The sequence below is a fragment of the Thrips palmi genome, unplaced genomic scaffold, assembly GCF_012932325.1.
Source record: "Thrips palmi isolate BJ-2018 unplaced genomic scaffold, TpBJ-2018v1 HiC_scaffold_5, whole genome shotgun sequence".
In the NCBI taxonomy this organism is placed as follows: domain Eukaryota; kingdom Metazoa; phylum Arthropoda; class Insecta; order Thysanoptera; family Thripidae; genus Thrips; species Thrips palmi.
Window position 1 is genome coordinate 234,839 of NW_023144632.1, and position 18,781 is coordinate 253,619.

An 18,781-nucleotide genomic window follows, 5' to 3' on the forward strand; every position below is an offset into this window, starting at 1 on the left:
AAAGATTTAAAAAAAATCGAAAGAAAAATAAATAATTGTTTGGAGAGCAATAATTTCAGATTGAGGGAGAAGTCCTTCTTACAGAGGTTCTTCATACAGTGCAATGATCAGAAAATTGTTCAATGGTGCAGTTCAGGATGGTTTAAGTTCAGTTGTCCAGTTAGAGGCTGTGAGACTCGAAGAACACTTCTCAGCACTGTACAACTGAGCCTGAACCATCTGGAACTGCACCATTGAACATTTTTCTTTCATTGAACTGTCTCTGTAAGTCGACACGTCTAGTGCATGGTTAGGTTAGGTTCGTTTCCTCATAATACTTACATTGAAAATTGCATTTCCAGGCCATGGGCGGTGTTAAGTCTTATGGTGGGACTAATAGCTACGGCGATATTCGGCATATGGATGAGGCCGGAGGAGAGCCTAAGGATAATAGAGTGCCTGGCGGAGGTGCTCAAGGGTAAGTCAGCTGTTGCGGCTGCGGCGCGGCGTCCCCGTCCCCGTCCCTTCCCCCTTCCCCTCCCCCCCAATACAATCCTTGACCGAGCGGTTCGAGTCAGCAAGACACTTCGACTAGAGTCCTAGAAATACTACATCCATGATCCATGCCTAGGACTCTACGACCTCGCGCGGCCTCTCCGCATGTGCTTCCCATGCCTTGTGATCGGCCATGAGAGTAGGACCTTTTCTGGCCCTATTCCATGGATCGGCCAATAATTCCTAATTTCGTTTTTTTTTTTTTTTAAGTTGTACCACATCCAACAGGCAGGATGATAGATTAGATTTTCGCAGGCTGAATGTTCTTTGCTGACCAAAATTTACATGCGTCAAGTTTCAGACCCTAAAATACAAGTTCGACCAATCAGTATTGGTAAAACAATATTCAATGAACATTGAAAATTACTTGATTCTTCTTCCTTTCTTCTTCTTACTTCGCCAGAGTAGCTTATTTTTGTGCCAAAAATGAAGCTTACCTTAGGTTGTCAATACGAGTAGTTTTCCAATATATTGAGAAACAATATTTCAATATTGGTATTGGTACCTCATTATAATCTAAAATTCAACACTCAATATCAAATATTGATATTGGTTATGTATTGAAAAAATTTGAATTATTGGATATCGACATTGAAATGCAAATACCGCCCAGTCCAACGAGTCCACCTTTCATCAACTTCGTGTTGATGTCTTTGGCTTCTACTCATTCCGTTCACAGTGTGCCTTTCTGTTTTGTTTGCAGCCCTTCTGAGGATCCTTGACAGGAGGAGGTAGGGGAGGTAGGGGAGGTGATTGTAAGTATTGTGATACCTGTTAATGTTCTGACTCTATCTCTCCTCTTCTTGATTTGCAAGTCTTGCTGATCATAGAGTGTTGTTTGAGACATTTGGTATACTGACGAAAGAAATAGAAAGGAAAAACACCTTTATAGTTGGTGTTCACTGGGATGCAGTTCATTTTTATGGTTTCTAAATTATGGTTTGATACTTATTACAGCACCACCGTCTAATTATGATTCTCACTAGACCTTTTTCATTGTGATTTATTTATTTCATTTTGAGGATGCATATCTGAGAGCATGTTGAGCTACAATGCACTTGTGCCTTGTAGTGCACAATAAAACTGTTCTGAGCAGATTGCTTCCAGATTAGTCTGGAAGCAATTATGAGCAGTTTTATTTTTAAAGAATTGCTTGTGTGTTCTAAACTTAGAGAATTCCTGTCATATTTGGCTCGAATAAGGTTTTATTGGGCTGACTCAGAACTATTCAACAAAAAATTTAGCCAATGTTTGGAGATTCCGGAGAGCCAAAATGGAGCTGTTCCCTGAGCCATGGGTGTGTGGAGACTTTGCATGACAGGAGTTCATTATTGCTGTTTGCAGCTGGTGGAGGTCGCGGTAAATCCAGTGAGACCAGCAGTGTGGCGGCACCGAAAACCCCTCCATTAACCACAACGTTTCTTCTGAGTATATCAATGGCAACGACATCAGGATGGAAACCAAAGAAGATACACCTGTGTAGAAGTACTTAAGTCTGCATCATGTGTTAAGTTTTTTTTTTAGTTTAAGATGTATGTTTTTCTGATAGGCTTATAAAATGTTAAACCACAGTTTATATATTCAGACCAATCCATATTACAAATTTAGTTTTGATGAGTAAGCACTCAGTATTGAAACTGTTTTATTGTCATTTATTGATAACTTGTTAATAACAAAGATTATTAGGGTACTTTGGAATCAATTAGTTTTAATTGTCTTCTTGGAAGGCTATAGTGTAATTATGTTGCATCAAAATGCAGTCTGGGGGTGTTTCTGAGAAAATTTCTTGTCATTAGTTCTGTGCAGCAGGGTGATAAAGTATAAATTTGGTTACAATGTTTGCTGTTCTATGCATTATTCTTGTTTACTTGTATTGAATGAATGTCATCACAAGGGATTGATGTCATATTAACTGTAATAATAATGTGAAGACTGAAGCTTGATCTCACAGAATGTGTTGTTCTCTCTGCCTCTTTAAAGTTCTGTCTGGTTTCTGTTCTGTGTCAGGTTGATTTGTTCATTGCCCCAATCACCCATGGTAGCAGAATAATTTGCACTCTCTATTTTTATAATATTGTAAATACTTGTTGTTAAGTTGATGATTCCAAAGTGAGAAAGCCAATGTGGCCATTAGCAAGCATTGAGGACATCTACTGTTTGTCCATACAAGACATCTGGTCCTGCATCTTGATCTAGCAGGATTGTTATTGGGAGACAAGTAGACAGAGTTTGTGATCTCAATGTTATCAATGGACAAGCTCAACATAGGATTGTATGTGTCAATGGAATGTGTTAATGTCTAGCTGTAAAAGTTGAAGAAAGACGTAAATCTCACTTTCTTTTACTGTATTATTTTTTTTTGATAGTATTCTTAATATTGATGTTTTTGAATTTAGGTTGAGTTGTCTTGGAGAAAATGAATCATTCTACCCCTTTCTTATAAGAATAGATTTATTTTATGATGTTCATTAGGTACTCTTTAATAAGAGCCTGCTCTTCGTAAGTTATCGGATTTAAGCCTCTCAAATCCCTGAGGAGCCCTATCCATTCACTGATTTCGTTAACATCACTAGCGACCATTTAATATTGGGGTTCATACTTCTTTTACACTTTACATTGGTTACAGGGCAATAAATATCCATATTGTATTTTAGAGTTTAATAGAAAGCATCATATGCCTGATTTGCATCACTTTCTTTTAAGACATCAAGCCAGTTGTCTTTACTAGGTGCTGTTTCCAGGTCACCTAGTGTTGATGCATTAATTTTCCTTTTTTGGACAGTAGCAACCATACTCTTTTTATCAATTTTAAAGCTGGCCAATAACAGTTCATGGTCCAGCAGGCCCTGGTTGCTGACGACTCTGCACTAGACCACTCTGCATATTAGAGCAGATATTATCAATGCATGAGTCTTTACCTGATAATAAATTAAGCCTAGTGGCCTCCCTAAACAATACAGGCAGGTTACAGGCGTTGAGTAAAGTTACCAGATCCGTAGCCCACGTACTATCACTACTGATGTTTACATTAAAGTCCGCAGCTAGTATCACTTTAGTGGCATTAGGATTGACCAGTAGAATAGCTTCAAGCAGTCTGTCCAAAAAACCATTCCAATTTCTTACTGATTGGTTTGATGGGGATCTATAGGCTCCCATGACAACACACTCATAGTTCTTAAATTTTAGCTTAACAGCCGCAAGTTCACACACAGACAGAGTGGTGACGAAAAGATGAGAAAAGGTACATGCAACGAACCAACCATAGTACAAAGCCAACAAGGCTTGCAATGTACAGGAAGATGATAGTTGATTCACGTGGCATATGACATTTTGAAATAGAATAGTTGTTGGGGGTCATCATACCCTGGAAATAAAGAAAAGAAAGAATGAAAGGAAATATTGAAAAAATTAATAAAAGGTGATGGTGACAGTCCAACTATACTTACCAAAAGGAAGGTGGGGTTGTCTTTGTTTCTCCAGCTAAATGTCACTATATACTCATGGATGTCCTGAGAAGCGCCATGGACAACATGACATCCACGATGTGTGTGCCCAGAGAATACAGCTCTTGGATCCAGTTTATCAAATATCTAAAAAGAGAGAAAGAACAGTAGCAAGATTAGCTTCCATAAATCAACTCAGTAAATAATTCCATTGAAGAATGTGACAATATGCTCACCTTTTCTGTTGCTTCTCGAGAGAGACACTCCCATCGCTCTCGAAATTTCATCCTTTTTAGATGCTCTGGGGCTTCATCAGGCTCATCGCAAGTTTTGTCAGAGTCTCGGGACATTGGAAAATGCTGCAACAAAGAAAATGCTACTTCAGGCTTATGCAGGGAAATAGCACTTTGAAATGCTCGATACATCTGCCATTCCCTCCCTCCTATTTGTCGAACCAGTGTCCATTGCGAGACCCTACATAGACAAACCCAAGAAGATGAGTGTCCGCCAAAAACAGGGCCCGAACTGGTTCACTATCATTTTTGGAAGGTGGAGATGAGCTCGGCCCCTCTGAATTGAGCTCAAGCGAAGAACACTGAAACAGAAGAAAAATGTGAATTAGCACTGACAGTTTTAAATTGTGTGAAATGACAACATAAGACTTAGAAAAGCAACCGTTGAGAGAAGAAATCACCAACCTGGTATATGACGAGGTAGTACATGAAATATTCACATAACGCAAGAGTAAACAAGATATAAGCTACAACGCGAACGACCAATTTCACTTGGATCTTCACCCTCATGGCTCTTGATGCATAAATGTCATCTGGCCTCAGGTTATGTTTGTTTGTGCTTTCCAGGTGAGTCAAAAACAGAGGCAATGAGACGTTCCAAGACACGGTCCGGGGACAGACTCGGGGACATAAGATACTTTTGACTTTTGATCTTAATTTCCAGCACCGCATCTCTCAGGAATTTTGAATTTACTTAAATTATGTTGAAATACACCGCCAGCAGACAGCGGATTCAAGCAAGCAGAAGCAGAAAGCAGAGCAGAAGTCAGATGCAACCATACCACTACCGCGGGCACGGAAATCTGTAACGTACACTGGTAACTGTTTCTGCTTTAGCCGCTGTCACGCCTTTGACAAAAAATTCAAAACTACGCATGACATCATGAGACAAAGAATTGTGGACTGATCGGTTACTTTTGTTGAAGAAAGCTCGTGGAGAGGAGAACTGCAAAGTGACTTTCTCGTTAAGTTGGTAACAGAGTGCCAACCGTCTACACAGAAAGGAATGCACGTTTGGCAAATTTACGGCAATGTTTATCGTCTTTGCCTAACATAATCAATTTCAATAAATCAGTTTCGTCTACGAAACGTTTCTGGTGCAGAGCAGATTGCATCCACGCATAAAATTAAATTCCCGTCCATGGTCCATACTACGGGCACGGGCCCGTTGCCCGTTCTTCTTTTTGTTCGCGCGACGCGAAGCGCAACGCAACGCAAACGCAAGGCCGTGAAAAAAAGGGTTAAGTTTTCTATGTTCAAGGTTCAAGCTCTCATGGTTCAAGTCAATTTTAGAGAGCTCAGGAACGGCATCGAGCTCAAATTGATAGCGGAAGCTAGGTTTTCGAACACCAAGAAAAGCTGCCTCAACCGGATCATGCGGATAAATAAATAAATATATGCAGGTACAGTTGTGTTTAGTGAGTTATTCCTTTCATGTAGATTATGTTTTCAATTCTCTAAACTGCTTCCTCAGAAGTTGGTTACATTTCCTTGGTGATAGTTTTGTTTTAAATGCTAGGCTTTTCTTGAGTGTGCTCGAGTGTTACTCTGTGGTTTGATTGTGGTGCTGTTTTGGTTATGTGAGGAACCAAATTGTAAGCTGGGAAGGAGGGTCAGATATATTTACATTCCATTTCTGTCTGTCCTTTACTCAGACTATTGAAACGCGTGAAATCTCCATGTGTGCAACCTGATCCAGTCAATGTAAGTGCTGAGTGATTTACTGTATTATTTCAGGCAAATTAGTTACGTACAATTTTTAGATCACGTGTCATATTTACATTTTTTTTGTTCTCTTTTCTTAATTGATCTGTCGATTTGAGTAATTCAATTCATCTGAATGCAGCAGAAATATCTGAATGTAGTGTATTGTCTTTGTTGGCAGGTTCACCATGCCCTCTTGCCCAACATAAATCAAGCTGCTGTCAATTTTAGTGCGCGCTGCATATCCGGATGAAGCTGATGTGTGGGGCTAACCTTCTACAAGCTATGGAATAAGAAATGGTTGTCACTGATCTGGTATGTTTACAGTCTGGTCACTCTTTCAATTAGAAATTAATGACCTCCAGCACTGCCCATTTTATACTTTTCCTTCAGATATTTACATGTAGCAAATCTTGTAATTTTTGGACCATTTTAGCTTTATATAACAGATGTGTTCCTGTTCCACCATTCTTTATCAATCAATGTATGAGCTACACTTACATCTTTTGGAGTAGATAGCCTTGTTTTCTTTCAAAATAGTTCCATTTCAAAATTGATTCTGTACTGACTGAGTGTCCTCTTTACTTAGTAATATTATGTTTATTATGTTTGAGTTAACTGTACCAGCATTCTTCCCAATGCTTCACATGATTTCAGGCAAAACTGGCTTTAGGTTTTACTCAAGGTTATTGATTATATGGAAAATCTTATGCATGTTGACTACTACATTATCGATTTTTGATTTACGTCAATGAGGATTAAATGTTGCCAATAGGTAGCTCTTTGTTATACCGTTTTGTCTTCGTTTGCAGGTTCAACGGTCCCTGTTGCCCAAGGAGACAGAACAGTCTGTGAATTTGAGTGGTCGCTGCATCTTCTAGCCGATGTGTCGGACAGCCCTTCTGGAAGCTATGGAGAGACCGTTTGCGTTGGATGGAAAGCAAGCATTTGTATATTCAAGCAGCTATTCATTTGCTGGCTGGCAGACTCAGCCACCTAGCAGCTCTGGATATTGAGGTGCACCAAGTAAGTTTGACAATGTTTGGCAGTAAACCAACTCACGAATAAAAATCTTTACACTTGTGACAACTTAATTCCACGAGAACTAGTTCACGAGTTTCGGCATATTTTCTTTTCTCAATATCTTTTGGCAGAGAACTTCAAGACTATCAGTTCTAGTCTTATATCAGATTGTGAACCACTCTGGCATGAATTTAGGATAAAAAGACAAAATCATTTGGACAGAAGGTTAGGTTTTAGACCAATAAAGCGTGTTTCACTATTCCACTTACAACTGTCTATTGTAACTTAGTACCAATTAGTTATGACGCCTGCTATGCAAAAGAAGCTTTGCTTTGCATGATAAACACTAAAACATTGAGAAGAATGTTCTATTTGTGGAGGTTTTCATCAGTTTGAGATTTTGACCTTGAACATATGAATGCAGTGGGAATTACTTTTGTTTCCTCAATATCTGGTTTTAGAGTTTACTCACATTGCTTCACATCATATTTTTAGTAGCACTTTGAGACTGTATATAAAAGTTTAGAGAAAAATTAAATTTTGCATAATTACTTGACTTTTTACCCAAATATTGTAGTGTAGAATTTCCAAGTATTTCATAGTAGTTCATATATACTTATATTATTTTCAAAATCATGCTTCTGCCCCTCGTTCATAGTTGAAGTCTTTCTTCTCTTGGTTCTGAATTTCTTTAAACAAAGTTGTGTTTTGAATAATTTCAAGGAGCTGAATCATTCTGTCCAATCAAATGGCCACCTTTCTTTCAATCTCATTTTTAGCATAGAAAATTAATGACGACCCCTGTTTGCAGGTACCATGACATCTCATAGGCGCATTCCTGACGACTCATCAAGGTCAATGGTTCAATATGATTCGTGAAAGCAGTTGCACCACTATTTGGGTTTACTGATAGCCAGGTTAGTCAAGGCAGCGGCTGGGCAGTTACCATCCAAACACATTCCATGAAAAGACCTTTCAAAATCAATATTTTTAAGCCTATTTCCTTAATTTTTGCATCAGTGATTTGATAACCCTCTGCCCTAATAATGTTCAGATATGAATTCTAGTGGTCTATGTGTCAATGGGACAAGATACTTGATTTTCTTGAAATTAGTGCTGGGTGACTTATTTCAAACAATATCAAGTGACATTGCTCTTCAAAACCTCATTCATTTTGATCCTACAAATTTTTTGTATGCCACACAGCAACCTTATAATTTGAGAGGTTGCTGTGTTTTTCACTGATTTGAATTTTTCTGTCCAATGGCCAAAGACCTTTTTGGTTTTTTTTTTTTTCATAAATATGTATATATATTGCTGTGACTGTTGTTTTGCATAGAGCCAACTGAGTCTGACAGTTACACGTCAGCGACAGTCAAACCACTAATTAATTATGCAACATAATATAAACTGTAATGCGTTTTCTGATTTTGAAATTTTTAGAGCATTACATGGAATTGGATGGCCGAATGATATGCATTCCAAAATATATAAATGTACTCACCCAAGACTGAACTGTGCTTCCCCACTTCACTCTGCACCAGCAGCTTGGGTGCGCCACTGTAATGGCGGACGATGGCGTCGTCGCGGCCGCGGCCGCATCGCCATCGCCTCCCCCGGGCCGCATCGCCTCGCGGCCGCGAAGGCCCCCCCCTCGCCCCTCCCCCCGCGGCCGGGAAGGCACCCTCCCCTCTCCCCTTCGCCTAGACGCTACACGCTTCACACCCACGCCCTCTCACCCATCCTGACTCCCGCGCGACGCGCTGTGGGACTTACTGCTATGTGAATTCCAGTTTTCGAGTCGAATGCACGTTGCATGGGAGCTGTGCTGCTCTCGCTGTCCTCCGGCCGAATGAACGAGCGACGCGACAGCGAGCAGAGCAGCAGGCTGGCTAGCAGGCAGGCCGAACCGAAAATAACGATTTCCCCCTCTCCCAACTACATCCTTGATCCAACCGGCCAGGTGTGGTATAGGGTGCTCCGAAAGGGGTTACTCAACAGAGGGTGGCCAAGAAGTTCCTCTTCTTTGTCCACCTGGGGAGTAGGTATATACTGTGCAAGTCGGCTGACGGCCGTAGTGGCCCTGGCCCTCGGAGCCCCGGCGCCCTTCGGGCTGTAGCGCCGCGCTGGTAGGCAACCAGCCGGGCGGTGGCTTGGATGCTCCTGCCTGCTGCTAATTGCTATTGACGGCTGGACCGCAAATGATCGTAGATGCCTTTTCGGGCCACGTCGGTGTTACTCCAGCTGAGACCCATCGAACACTTTGAAATTACTGAATTGATTGCGATTTGTTTTACTCACAGCGTCCCTCCTAAACTTGTGGCTTTCCTAGACACTAGACTGTAGACTAGCGAGCGGCGCGACGTGGCGGCTGCCGCGTCGAGCCGCGAGGCCTCCCTCCCCCGCCCGCCCGCCCGCCCGCCCGCCCCCTCCCCCACCCCACCACCCCATGATGGAATCGACCGCGACCGGCCCAGACGCGGTCCCGGTACGAGGCCCAGTCGGGCGCGAACAACAGCCATTGCCCACGCGAGTAAAGTAACGCAGTGTATGTACCGAAAGAGAAAGTGCCCAGACTGGCAGACTGGCGGGTCGCAGGTTCTGTCGTGCGCTTTTACAACTACCGTTTCATTACCCCACGTCTGTAATCCGGTAATCCCACTGTCCTATTGTGGCTCCGTCACTCGCGAGTAGCGAGGTGCGATAGTCAGGAGATAAGTGGCTGGGTTCGGCTCTGGCGGCATGGGTAATGGCCGGCGGCTTGTCGCTCTGTCTCTCTCGCACTCATGGGGCGCCCCCTATAGGTGCAAGAGAGACAGAGTGAAGAGAGCTCCGGTGTCTGCTGCCTCCTGCCTAGCATAGCCCAGAGCCTACCTGTGTGGCGATGCTCCGGAGGCAACCCCCCCCCCCCATTTCCTGCAAGACGCTACTGCCGCATCCGAGAATTGCACTGCTGCAGCTATGGAGGGGGGGGGGTGTCTCTTGAGCGCGTTACGTGCGATGCGTCCTGAAGATGCTCACGTCGGCCGCGCGAGCACACTGTCTGTCCTTGTCCCTCCCTTATAACCGTGGGAGTGCGAGAGAGACAGCCTCACTGCCGGCCGCTCGACACATTCGACAGCAGGGAGACGAGCCAGCCGCCGTCGCCGGCCCGGCCTGGACTTGTGTCTCTCGCCTATATTTCCCAGTGCGGCCCGAGAGGCGCCTGAGCGGCCCGCGGGCCGCGTGTCTGAGACCCCTGGCCAACCGCTGTCCAGGGCAGCTCTAGTACCGGGCCAGCTCCCGGACACTTGTAAGCGATCGGTGGTCGTGTGGTAAAAAGCGTCACTCCGACTGGGAGAGTGGTGAGAGACTCGGGTTCTACACCCAGACCGGTGGAAAGTATTTCGCCGCCACCTTTTCCACAGTTGGTAGCACTGAATGTTGAGTAGGCGACATCTGTCTCGCACAGCGTCACAACAATAGCTCGAAGTCCCCCCCTACCGCCATGTACTTGCCGGGTATTAGCAGTTTTCAAGGCTAAGGCTAAATTGATGCAGAGAGTGGTGAGGAGGCGGCGGTGAGTCCTGTTCAAAGGACGGTGCTGAACGCGCTGCTTTTCGCAGCATTGCAAAGAGCTGCAGACTGATGCCTGGCGCTGGGCAGCTTGTTGTGCAGATGTGCTTGGTGGGCTGCCTATCCCCCGGCCGCCAGGGGCTCCGCCGCGCACGTACTAGAGATGCTTGCCCACTAAGCGGGCCTCTTTGCCCTTGTCCCGCTGCGCGAGTGCGGCCTATTGCGTCTGCATGCGGAGCAGTATTTCAAAGATAGTTCGAGAGGAATGGACGATATTGACTATATTGTTTCCCGGGCATCTATGTCATGCGACATGCTGGTTTAGCGTGGAACCACCACCAACCAGTGCGGAATTCCGTCTCCTGAGACACCCCGCCACTGCGCTACCATAGGATACAACTTTGTAGGATTGGTTGTTTACTGTTTCAGTGGTATTCCGTTACTGCGACTATGGCGCTTTTCGTGGGTTCGCGGAGTGGGTGGCGGGTGGCTCTCAGCCGCCCTGCTGGGTAGGCCTCCTGTTCGGCACAGGTGGGAGGTGGGTTGCCTACCCCATGCTCGCCAGGGGCTCTGAGAACGGTGGAGCCGGCGGGAGCGGAACCTCGCCGCGCGGTGTGAACACCATGAGCACCGTGTACATGTGGCCAGATTACAGGTGAACAGAACCGAGATCACGTGAATGCCGTGATACTGAGACCCGGCTAAACGCCGTGAATTCGCATGAACTCAGCAACGATTACAGGGTAGGATGAAATTAACGCGTTACAGGAACTTTGTTTGTAGCCCCGTGCCACTGGACTTAGCCACTTTGTACGTGAATTAATGTTGTCTTCTGTTTCACGTGCGGTATCGTCCGTTATCAATGCGACTATGGCGCTTGGTCGTGGGTTTGCACCGAGTTGGCGATGCGGCCGATAGGACTAGCCGCCCATGCCTGGTGCCTCCTGTTGCACAGGAGGCGCACGGGGGTTCCCTTAAGTCAAGATCATGTCTCGCCAGGTACCGAGATACGGTGGACCGGCGGAGCGTAACCTCGAATCCGTCGCGGTGTTGCACCTGAGCACCGTGAACAAGGCGACCAGCGACTTGCAGCGTCATGCAAGCAGGCAAAGCCGACCCGGAGCTCGCCGGACCGTTGCTTATTCTGCCTGGCCTCGGGCCCTGCGCACTGCCGAGCGGGTGTACGCCAACGTGTCTGTCGACAGCGGCCAGCGGCAAGAGAGAGGCATCGGGTGGATAAAATTTCCTAGAACACCGAAAGGCAACGTGATGTGAGGTGGGGTCGGTAGCGCCGACTCCGACCTTGCGACACCTTCGCCACTGATCTGCTGCCGTCGATCGAAACTGCGCTCTGATTGGCTCCGGCGCTGCGGATAGCTGCGGCCGGACCAGACGCGCTGTCATTGGATGGGCGGGCGCTGGGCGGGCTTTTGCAGCCGAGTTGCGATGGGCGCGCTAGAGCTGCAACGCCCAATGCCGCTCTCTGCCGGCGGCCGCATGCATGCATTGTCCCTCTCGCACTCGCAACCGAGATGCATGCTGGGAGACCGGGCAGCTATATGGTAGCGACACAGCCCCTGGAGGGGCAGGCCTAGGTATGATTGCCTTCCCGTATTCATATCTGCGTGCCTCTGTACATCTCTTTCATCTCAAGGTCATTCATCAAGGTTAGACGCCCCCCCCCCCCCCCCGCAATGGACTTGCCTGGTATTTGAGATCTGATTCGCTGCGCTCGCACTGGCTGTTCAAATCATCAATAAAAATATTGTTGTCAGTTGTTTACGTCTACGTCACACGCGATAGTTACGTTTCAACAGAAATGATTCGAGATGAAATATCCACCGAGGCGCTGTTGACTTGAACGGTGCGTACTCCTCTCGTCGATTACGGTACGGTCGGGGCGGGCGGGGCGGGCGGCCGAGCCGAGGGCCAGAGTGTTTAGAAACACGCGCGCCTTCCTCGGCGGGGGAGCGGGGGAGCGCGCGACGGCAGGTACTATGTTTACACGCCGCCGCTACAGTCTGTCTCAGGTCGGAAGAAGCCTGGCGACGGTCGCGTTGGCGCGGTGGTAGTGCCACTACCTGCTGTTGAGGGTGGTGGCCCGGGCCGGGAAGGGTCTGTCCCTTTTCATTGGCACCCGACTTGGCACCGCATTGGTAATGAGCATCGAGCAGTGCGTATTGAACAAGTGCATTGACATAAAATTTGTCCAGTCTGATTTCAAAAATGGACTGAACAGAAAATTTCAGCTGGATTACAAAAAAGATTGAAATCCGTACCTCAATTTTGAGTGCTAAGTTGAGTGCCGGAATTCCGACGCCATTCAGCTCCGTGGTGCCTCAAAATGGTCACAGAAACGTCCCGTTTGCACGAAAATACTTCATTTTGAGCGCCTATTTCTACCACGCAACAACGGGGAAAAATATTTTTAAAAGCTAAAATTTTGTAGTTGAACTGGAGTTAAAAGCCAGCCTCTTTTGTCCTCGCTTGGACCCCCACAATGGGGGGTGTCGGGAGGGTCCCGGCGAGGGCCTCCGCCTCCGCACGCAGGTAGCCGTGTTGCTGCGGTGGCTGAGGAGGCAAGTGAACCTCGCCAGGCTTCTTCCGACCTGAGACAGAGTATAGTGCGTGACTTAGCGCTAGTGAGGCACCAAAACTGCGTGTAAACGCCTGGTGACCAACCGTAAGGCGGTCAGCCGTAAGTCGGTGACTGACCAGCGTAAGGCGCTGACTTAAAGCCGTGTAAACGGGAATGATGACTTAGAGCAAAGGTTGTTTTCGGATTGTGGACAAATATATTTGATTGAATCCCGTAATTGAAGGCAACAGGTTGTCAAATATGGGCAGCAATAAATGTATTAACCATCATTGAGGTCCAGAAAAAATTGAAAGGTCACATAAAGAGTGTTTCAGAGCAAGTCAGTCACTTTCCATGACATAACCTTTTTTATTCATATTTCAAATAATTTGAGGTATTTTATGTTTCTGATAGTCGGAAAATTCGAATTATTGAAAAAGCTATGAAGCAAAATTCATAAAATTGAAAAATTAAATGAAAATTAAATTAAGATACTAGCTAGTCACTGGCGTGTAAACCGACCGCGTTTCGAGTGACTTGTGCTAGTCGCTGACTTGAGCGCGCCGTGTAAACATAGTATGAGCACCTCGCTTGCTCGACGGCGGCGCTGACCCGGCCTTGCGAACAACTCGCTGCCGAGTAGGTGATGGAGCAGTGGGGGTAGGCCTCACAAAGGACTGGGGTCGTAGGCGAGATCTGATTGGCGTGAATTTCCTGTCATGCCGGTTTTTTGGTACTTCTCTCATGAAACGCATTGTCATTCACGCTCGAGTAGATGACGTCGTGACTGACATGCCATGCCACTTTTCCGTAGTTTTGTGCCACACTGTGTCTGCGCCGCGACTATGGCATGTGACGGCCAGAACGCGGTCAGTGTAACACCGTAGTGGTGACGTTAGCACAATCTCGTCATGAGGGATTCATTGCCGTAATGTTACAGGAGTGGCAGTGCTGCTGACTTGTTTTCCGTTATGTTGCACCAATGTTGCCATGTGACGGCCAGGACATGGTTGGTGCGACATCGTTGTTGTCACGTCAGCACTTCCACGAGATGTGGGCATCGTTGCCGTAACGTTATAGCAGTGGTAGTGCTGCGTACTTGTTGAACGTAATGATGCCCCAACGTTGTCATGTGGCGGCCGTGGCGTGGTCGGCGCAACAGCGTAGTAGTGACGTTAGCACATCCACGTCATGAGGGATTCATTGCCGTAACGTTACAGGAGTGGCAGTGCTGCAGACTTGTTTTCCGTTATGTTGCCCCAATGTTGCCATGTGACGGCCAGGGCGTGGTTGGGGCGACATCGTCGTTGTCACGTCGCCACTTCCACGAGATGTGGGCATCGTTACCGCAACGTTACAGCAGTGGTAGTGCTGCATACTTGTTAAACGTAATGATGCCCCGCCGTTGCCAAGCGAAGGCCGGGGCGCCGTTAGCACGCCATCGTAGGCATGACCTTAGCACTACTACGTGAATATGGTATCGTTGCCGTAACGTTACAACATGGGTAGTGCTACAGATTGTCCTCCGTTATGTTGCCCCAACGTTGCTTTTGTTAAGGCCAGGGCACCGTAAGCGCGTCGTCGTTGGAGTGACGTTAGCACTTTCACGTGTGTGTGGCTTCGTTGCCGTAACGTTACTGCATGAGTAGTGCTACAGACCTATTCCCCGGTATGTTGCCTTTACGTTGCCATGTGATGGCCAGAGCGCCGTTGGCACGACAACGTACAGGCGCCATTTCATAGCCTACCTAGACGCGGCGACATTGACTCAATCTCTTGGCAACGTGACTGCGTTACACTGAAGGCTAGTTTGGCTGTCGCTATGTTGACCGATAGTGGCCATAGCTGCGTAGGAGCAGCGTTGTGGCCGCAACGTCGGCGGGGCAACAGCGTACAGGCTACGTCGGGGCAACGTTGCGGCGACCAAAGCACCAGCACATCAGACCCCAAAGGTGGCATTGTCGTTGCCGTTTGGCTGCCGCAGAGACGTACAGGGAAGGCCCGGAACTGAACGTTGTGGAGAGGCGTCCACACCAACGTGAGACGGAACACATGGCTGTTACGTTGTGGTGACAATACTGGGTATGGTTACGATGCACTAGTCGCAGCAGCGTTGCAGCAACGTGAACGACATTGCGTACGGGCGGGAGTGTTGCGACAACGTAACTACGACGTATCCTTTAAGATGTAGCTGCGTTTGCGTTTCTTTAAGTCAGGCACAACGTGATCTGGCCAACCATCGCATGTGGCATGGTTGCCATAACAACGCCAGACAACGAAAACGGCCCGTAACGAAGGCCAACGTAAGACACGTTGTGACAACGTAATTTCCTGAAATCATGCCCGTCGGGAGTAAGCGCTCTTCTTCTATGAACGCTGTACGGTAAACACTGTACTTTCTAAGTAAGGCAAATTCTGTTTATAAATTAACGGTGAATACTGTACATTTTTTTCACGGTGTAAAAGTTGAATTTGACTTCATTTAAATAGCAAATTTTCCTCTACCAGTTCAGTGCTTAAAGATCAATGATATTGTTCCGTGAATTTTTGAATCGGGGCTAAGAAAAGCTACATTTTGGTGCAAACTGAACTGAAATAAGCCAAAACTTGCATTTTTAATGCAAAAACACATTCAATCTCTTTTTCTCCTTAAAGACCTCTTTCTCAATACACAACTTTTGAACCTTTGTGCCACCCTCACAGGCGCAAGAATTGAGATGATTCAATGGGGCTTGCGGCAAAATGTTCCTTTATCTCGGTTTTATGGTCAAACCCCGGCAATGATCACATTTTGAAACAAGACAAGAGCAGTAGCCATTAGGGTGGACCGTGAAACACGATTTTTCGATATCGCAAACGTAATAGCGCGCCAAAGTTACTTCATGGCATTACAAACTCAACGCGATCTGGGGCAGGTCTGTAACTTAAAGCTTGACCCTCGCGCATCGACGTTGAAAATCCGAAAATTCGACTTTTACGGGTTTTTCTAAAAACATCCATAGAAACTGAACCAGATGTCCAAATGATGTTTGCGAGACGGAAATGGAAACGTCTGATCATGCTTCATCAGTTTAAGACCACCGGGACCCTCTCCGAGCAGTAGGGGACCGATGGGAGAATATTACAAAATTACAATTTTTTTCCGTTTTTTACAAAAGCAAAAATTGCCTTCGGGGTTTGATACGGCGTCCTGACGTCACCGCCCCGAACCATACCCCGAATCATCTTCTCTAAGGGCCCCTTTCCCTTTTTAAGCGCAGGGGGTACTCCGGATCCGTTCACACGTTAGGATTTGGACGCCAAAAACACATGTTTTACTAAAAATGCAAATTATCGGTACTCAGGGCACTGTGGGGCACTCGCCCCGTCCGTATGAACTGCAGTGACTCAGAATCGATTACTAGATGGTGTCTTTGCGTCGCAGGAACCCACCTATATAGACAATCGGACGAAGAGACGTTTAGAACGCTATTTACACTGAAAACTGGTTAATCTAGATTTAAAAACGTATTTGGCTCGTCTGGATTAACGACAGAAGGTCGCTGCACTTTTATACAGGTTATTCTTATCCATCGCATGGGTTGTAGGTGCCTGTGACGCAAAGACACCATCTAGTAATCCTTTTGAGTCACTACATTCATACGGACGTGACGAGTGCCCTAAGTACCGAAAATTTTGCTTTTTTAGTAAAACATGTTTTTATGGCGTCCAAATCCTAACGTGTGAACGGACCCCGGAGTACCCCGTGCGCTTAAAAGGGGAAAAGGGGGCCCTTAGAGAAATGATTCGGGGGATGGTTCGGGTACGGGGACGTCAGGATGGCCGTATCAAAACCCCGAAGGCAATTTTTTCATTTTGTAAAAACGGAAAAAAAAATTTTAATTTTGTAATTTTCTCCCATCGGTCCCCTACTGCTCGGAGAGGGTCCCGGTGGTCTTAAACTGATAAAGCATGATCAGACGTTTCCATTTCCGTCTCGCAAACATCATTTGGACATCTGGTTCAGTTTCTATGGATGTTTTTAGAAAAACCCGTAAAAGTCGAATTTTCGAATTTTCAACGTCGATGCGCGAGGGTCAAGCTTTAAGTTACAGACCTGCCCCAGATCGCGTTGAGTTTGTAATGCCATGAAGTAACTTTGGCGCGCTATTACGTTTGCGATATCGAAAAATCGTGTTTCACGGCCCACCCTAGTAGCCATGAAAACGTGAAAAACTTGGTTAAAACACTACATGGTGAGTTTTTTCGATGTGTCAATAATTTGTAGGAAGCTTGGGCACCCCTAGCGGATCATTTTTCGCCACTGAACTAGTGGGCGCAAACGTCCAGTTACTGAGATACAAAGTGTTTTGTAATTTTCCTAGGCGCCCACGAGGTAGGCTTCCGCCGCCACTGAGGGTGGCGGGACCTCACGAGTAGGTGTCATGGGACTCGCAGTACTCGGGGGAGGGCCACTGGCTTCACAGGAAAACCGTTGAGTCCTCCTTCCCTCGTGAAGACAGCCGCGAGATTCACTGTTACGCAGGCCACCACGACAGCCACTTGAAAACCTCGACAACCCCTCTGAAATTACAATTGAAAGGTCCGCCGCACCACTGCGACCTTCAAAACATCCCCGCTAGACCCACGACATCCTCTCGTGAGGTCTTGTGACCCTCATTGACAGCAGGTGCATATCTGGCAGGTGTGAATGCCCATTTCTAAATATCAATTATTTCCGTACCTAGACGTTTGCGCCCACTAGTTCAGTGGTGAAAAAAGATCCTCTTGGGGTGCCCAAGCTACCTACAAATTATTGACATATTGAAAAAACTCACCCTGTATATCTCTTTTCACCTTCCAGAAAAAACCAATTCAAAATCATTTTTTTGCCATAGTTGAGCCCTTAGCGGCATGTGTCCGCATAAAAAGATTTCAATGAGAAGCTCCAGACAAAAAAAACCACTTGGTCGGCGACATCCTAGGAGCGGGCGCTTGTGGTGTTTTATCGGTTCCTTCTGAGTATACGAACTGCCGAAAAGACACTTGGACGAAATCCGACACCCCCTGTGGCTTTGGTAGGGGTCTAAACACCCCAAAAACAGCTGTTTTCGAGGGTTTTGAGGCACCATGTTAAAAAGGCGTTTCAAGAGGTGCTGATCAAAAGTAGATAGCTAAAAAAATTATTTTTTCTGGACCCAAAAACACCTAGGCCCAGTGGTAAAATGACCCAAAACTTAAATTGTTCACAGTTCCTCTAATAATTGCCTGACATGGCTGAAATTTTGTGGGGGTGTTTACCTATGGGTAGGCACCATTTAAGACAAAGAGGAGCGAAATCGCCGATGGTCTACTTCAAACGGCCCTAATATGCTCAAATCTTCAGTAAAAATAGTGAAATTGAGCAACTTTGAGAGCCCGTAGCATCCAAACCCGACGTCGTAGAGCCTCGTTCGACACGGCATTCGAAAGAGCGCATTTTTTTGAGTATCTGAGACCCATTTGGGTACTTTTTTGGATCTCGGTTTGCGAGAACCCATCTAGTCCCAAACCCTCGAAAACAGCTGTTTTTGGGGTGTTTAGACCCCTACCAAAGCCACAGGGGGTGTCGGATTTCGTCCAAGTGTCTTTTCGGCAGTTCGTATACATAGAAGGAACCGCCTTGTCTTCCC

General features: G+C 46.2%; 1 protein-coding gene across 1 annotated transcript; it reads right to left on the reverse strand.

Moving 5' to 3' along the window:
* Positions 1-3,429: 3,429 nt before the first annotated feature.
* Positions 3,430-8,834, reverse strand: LOC117651046 (metallophosphoesterase 1-like). The gene is made up of 5 exons (XM_034394764.1): positions 8,774-8,834; positions 4,456-4,572; positions 4,214-4,336; positions 3,981-4,124; positions 3,430-3,898 (listed from the first exon to the last, which is right to left on the reverse strand). The coding sequence occupies exons 1-5, from the start codon at positions 8,813-8,815 to the stop codon at positions 3,737-3,739; spliced, it is 588 nt and encodes a 195-aa protein (XP_034250655.1). The 5' UTR covers positions 8,816-8,834; the 3' UTR covers positions 3,430-3,736.
* Positions 8,835-18,781: the final 9,947 nt, after the last annotated feature.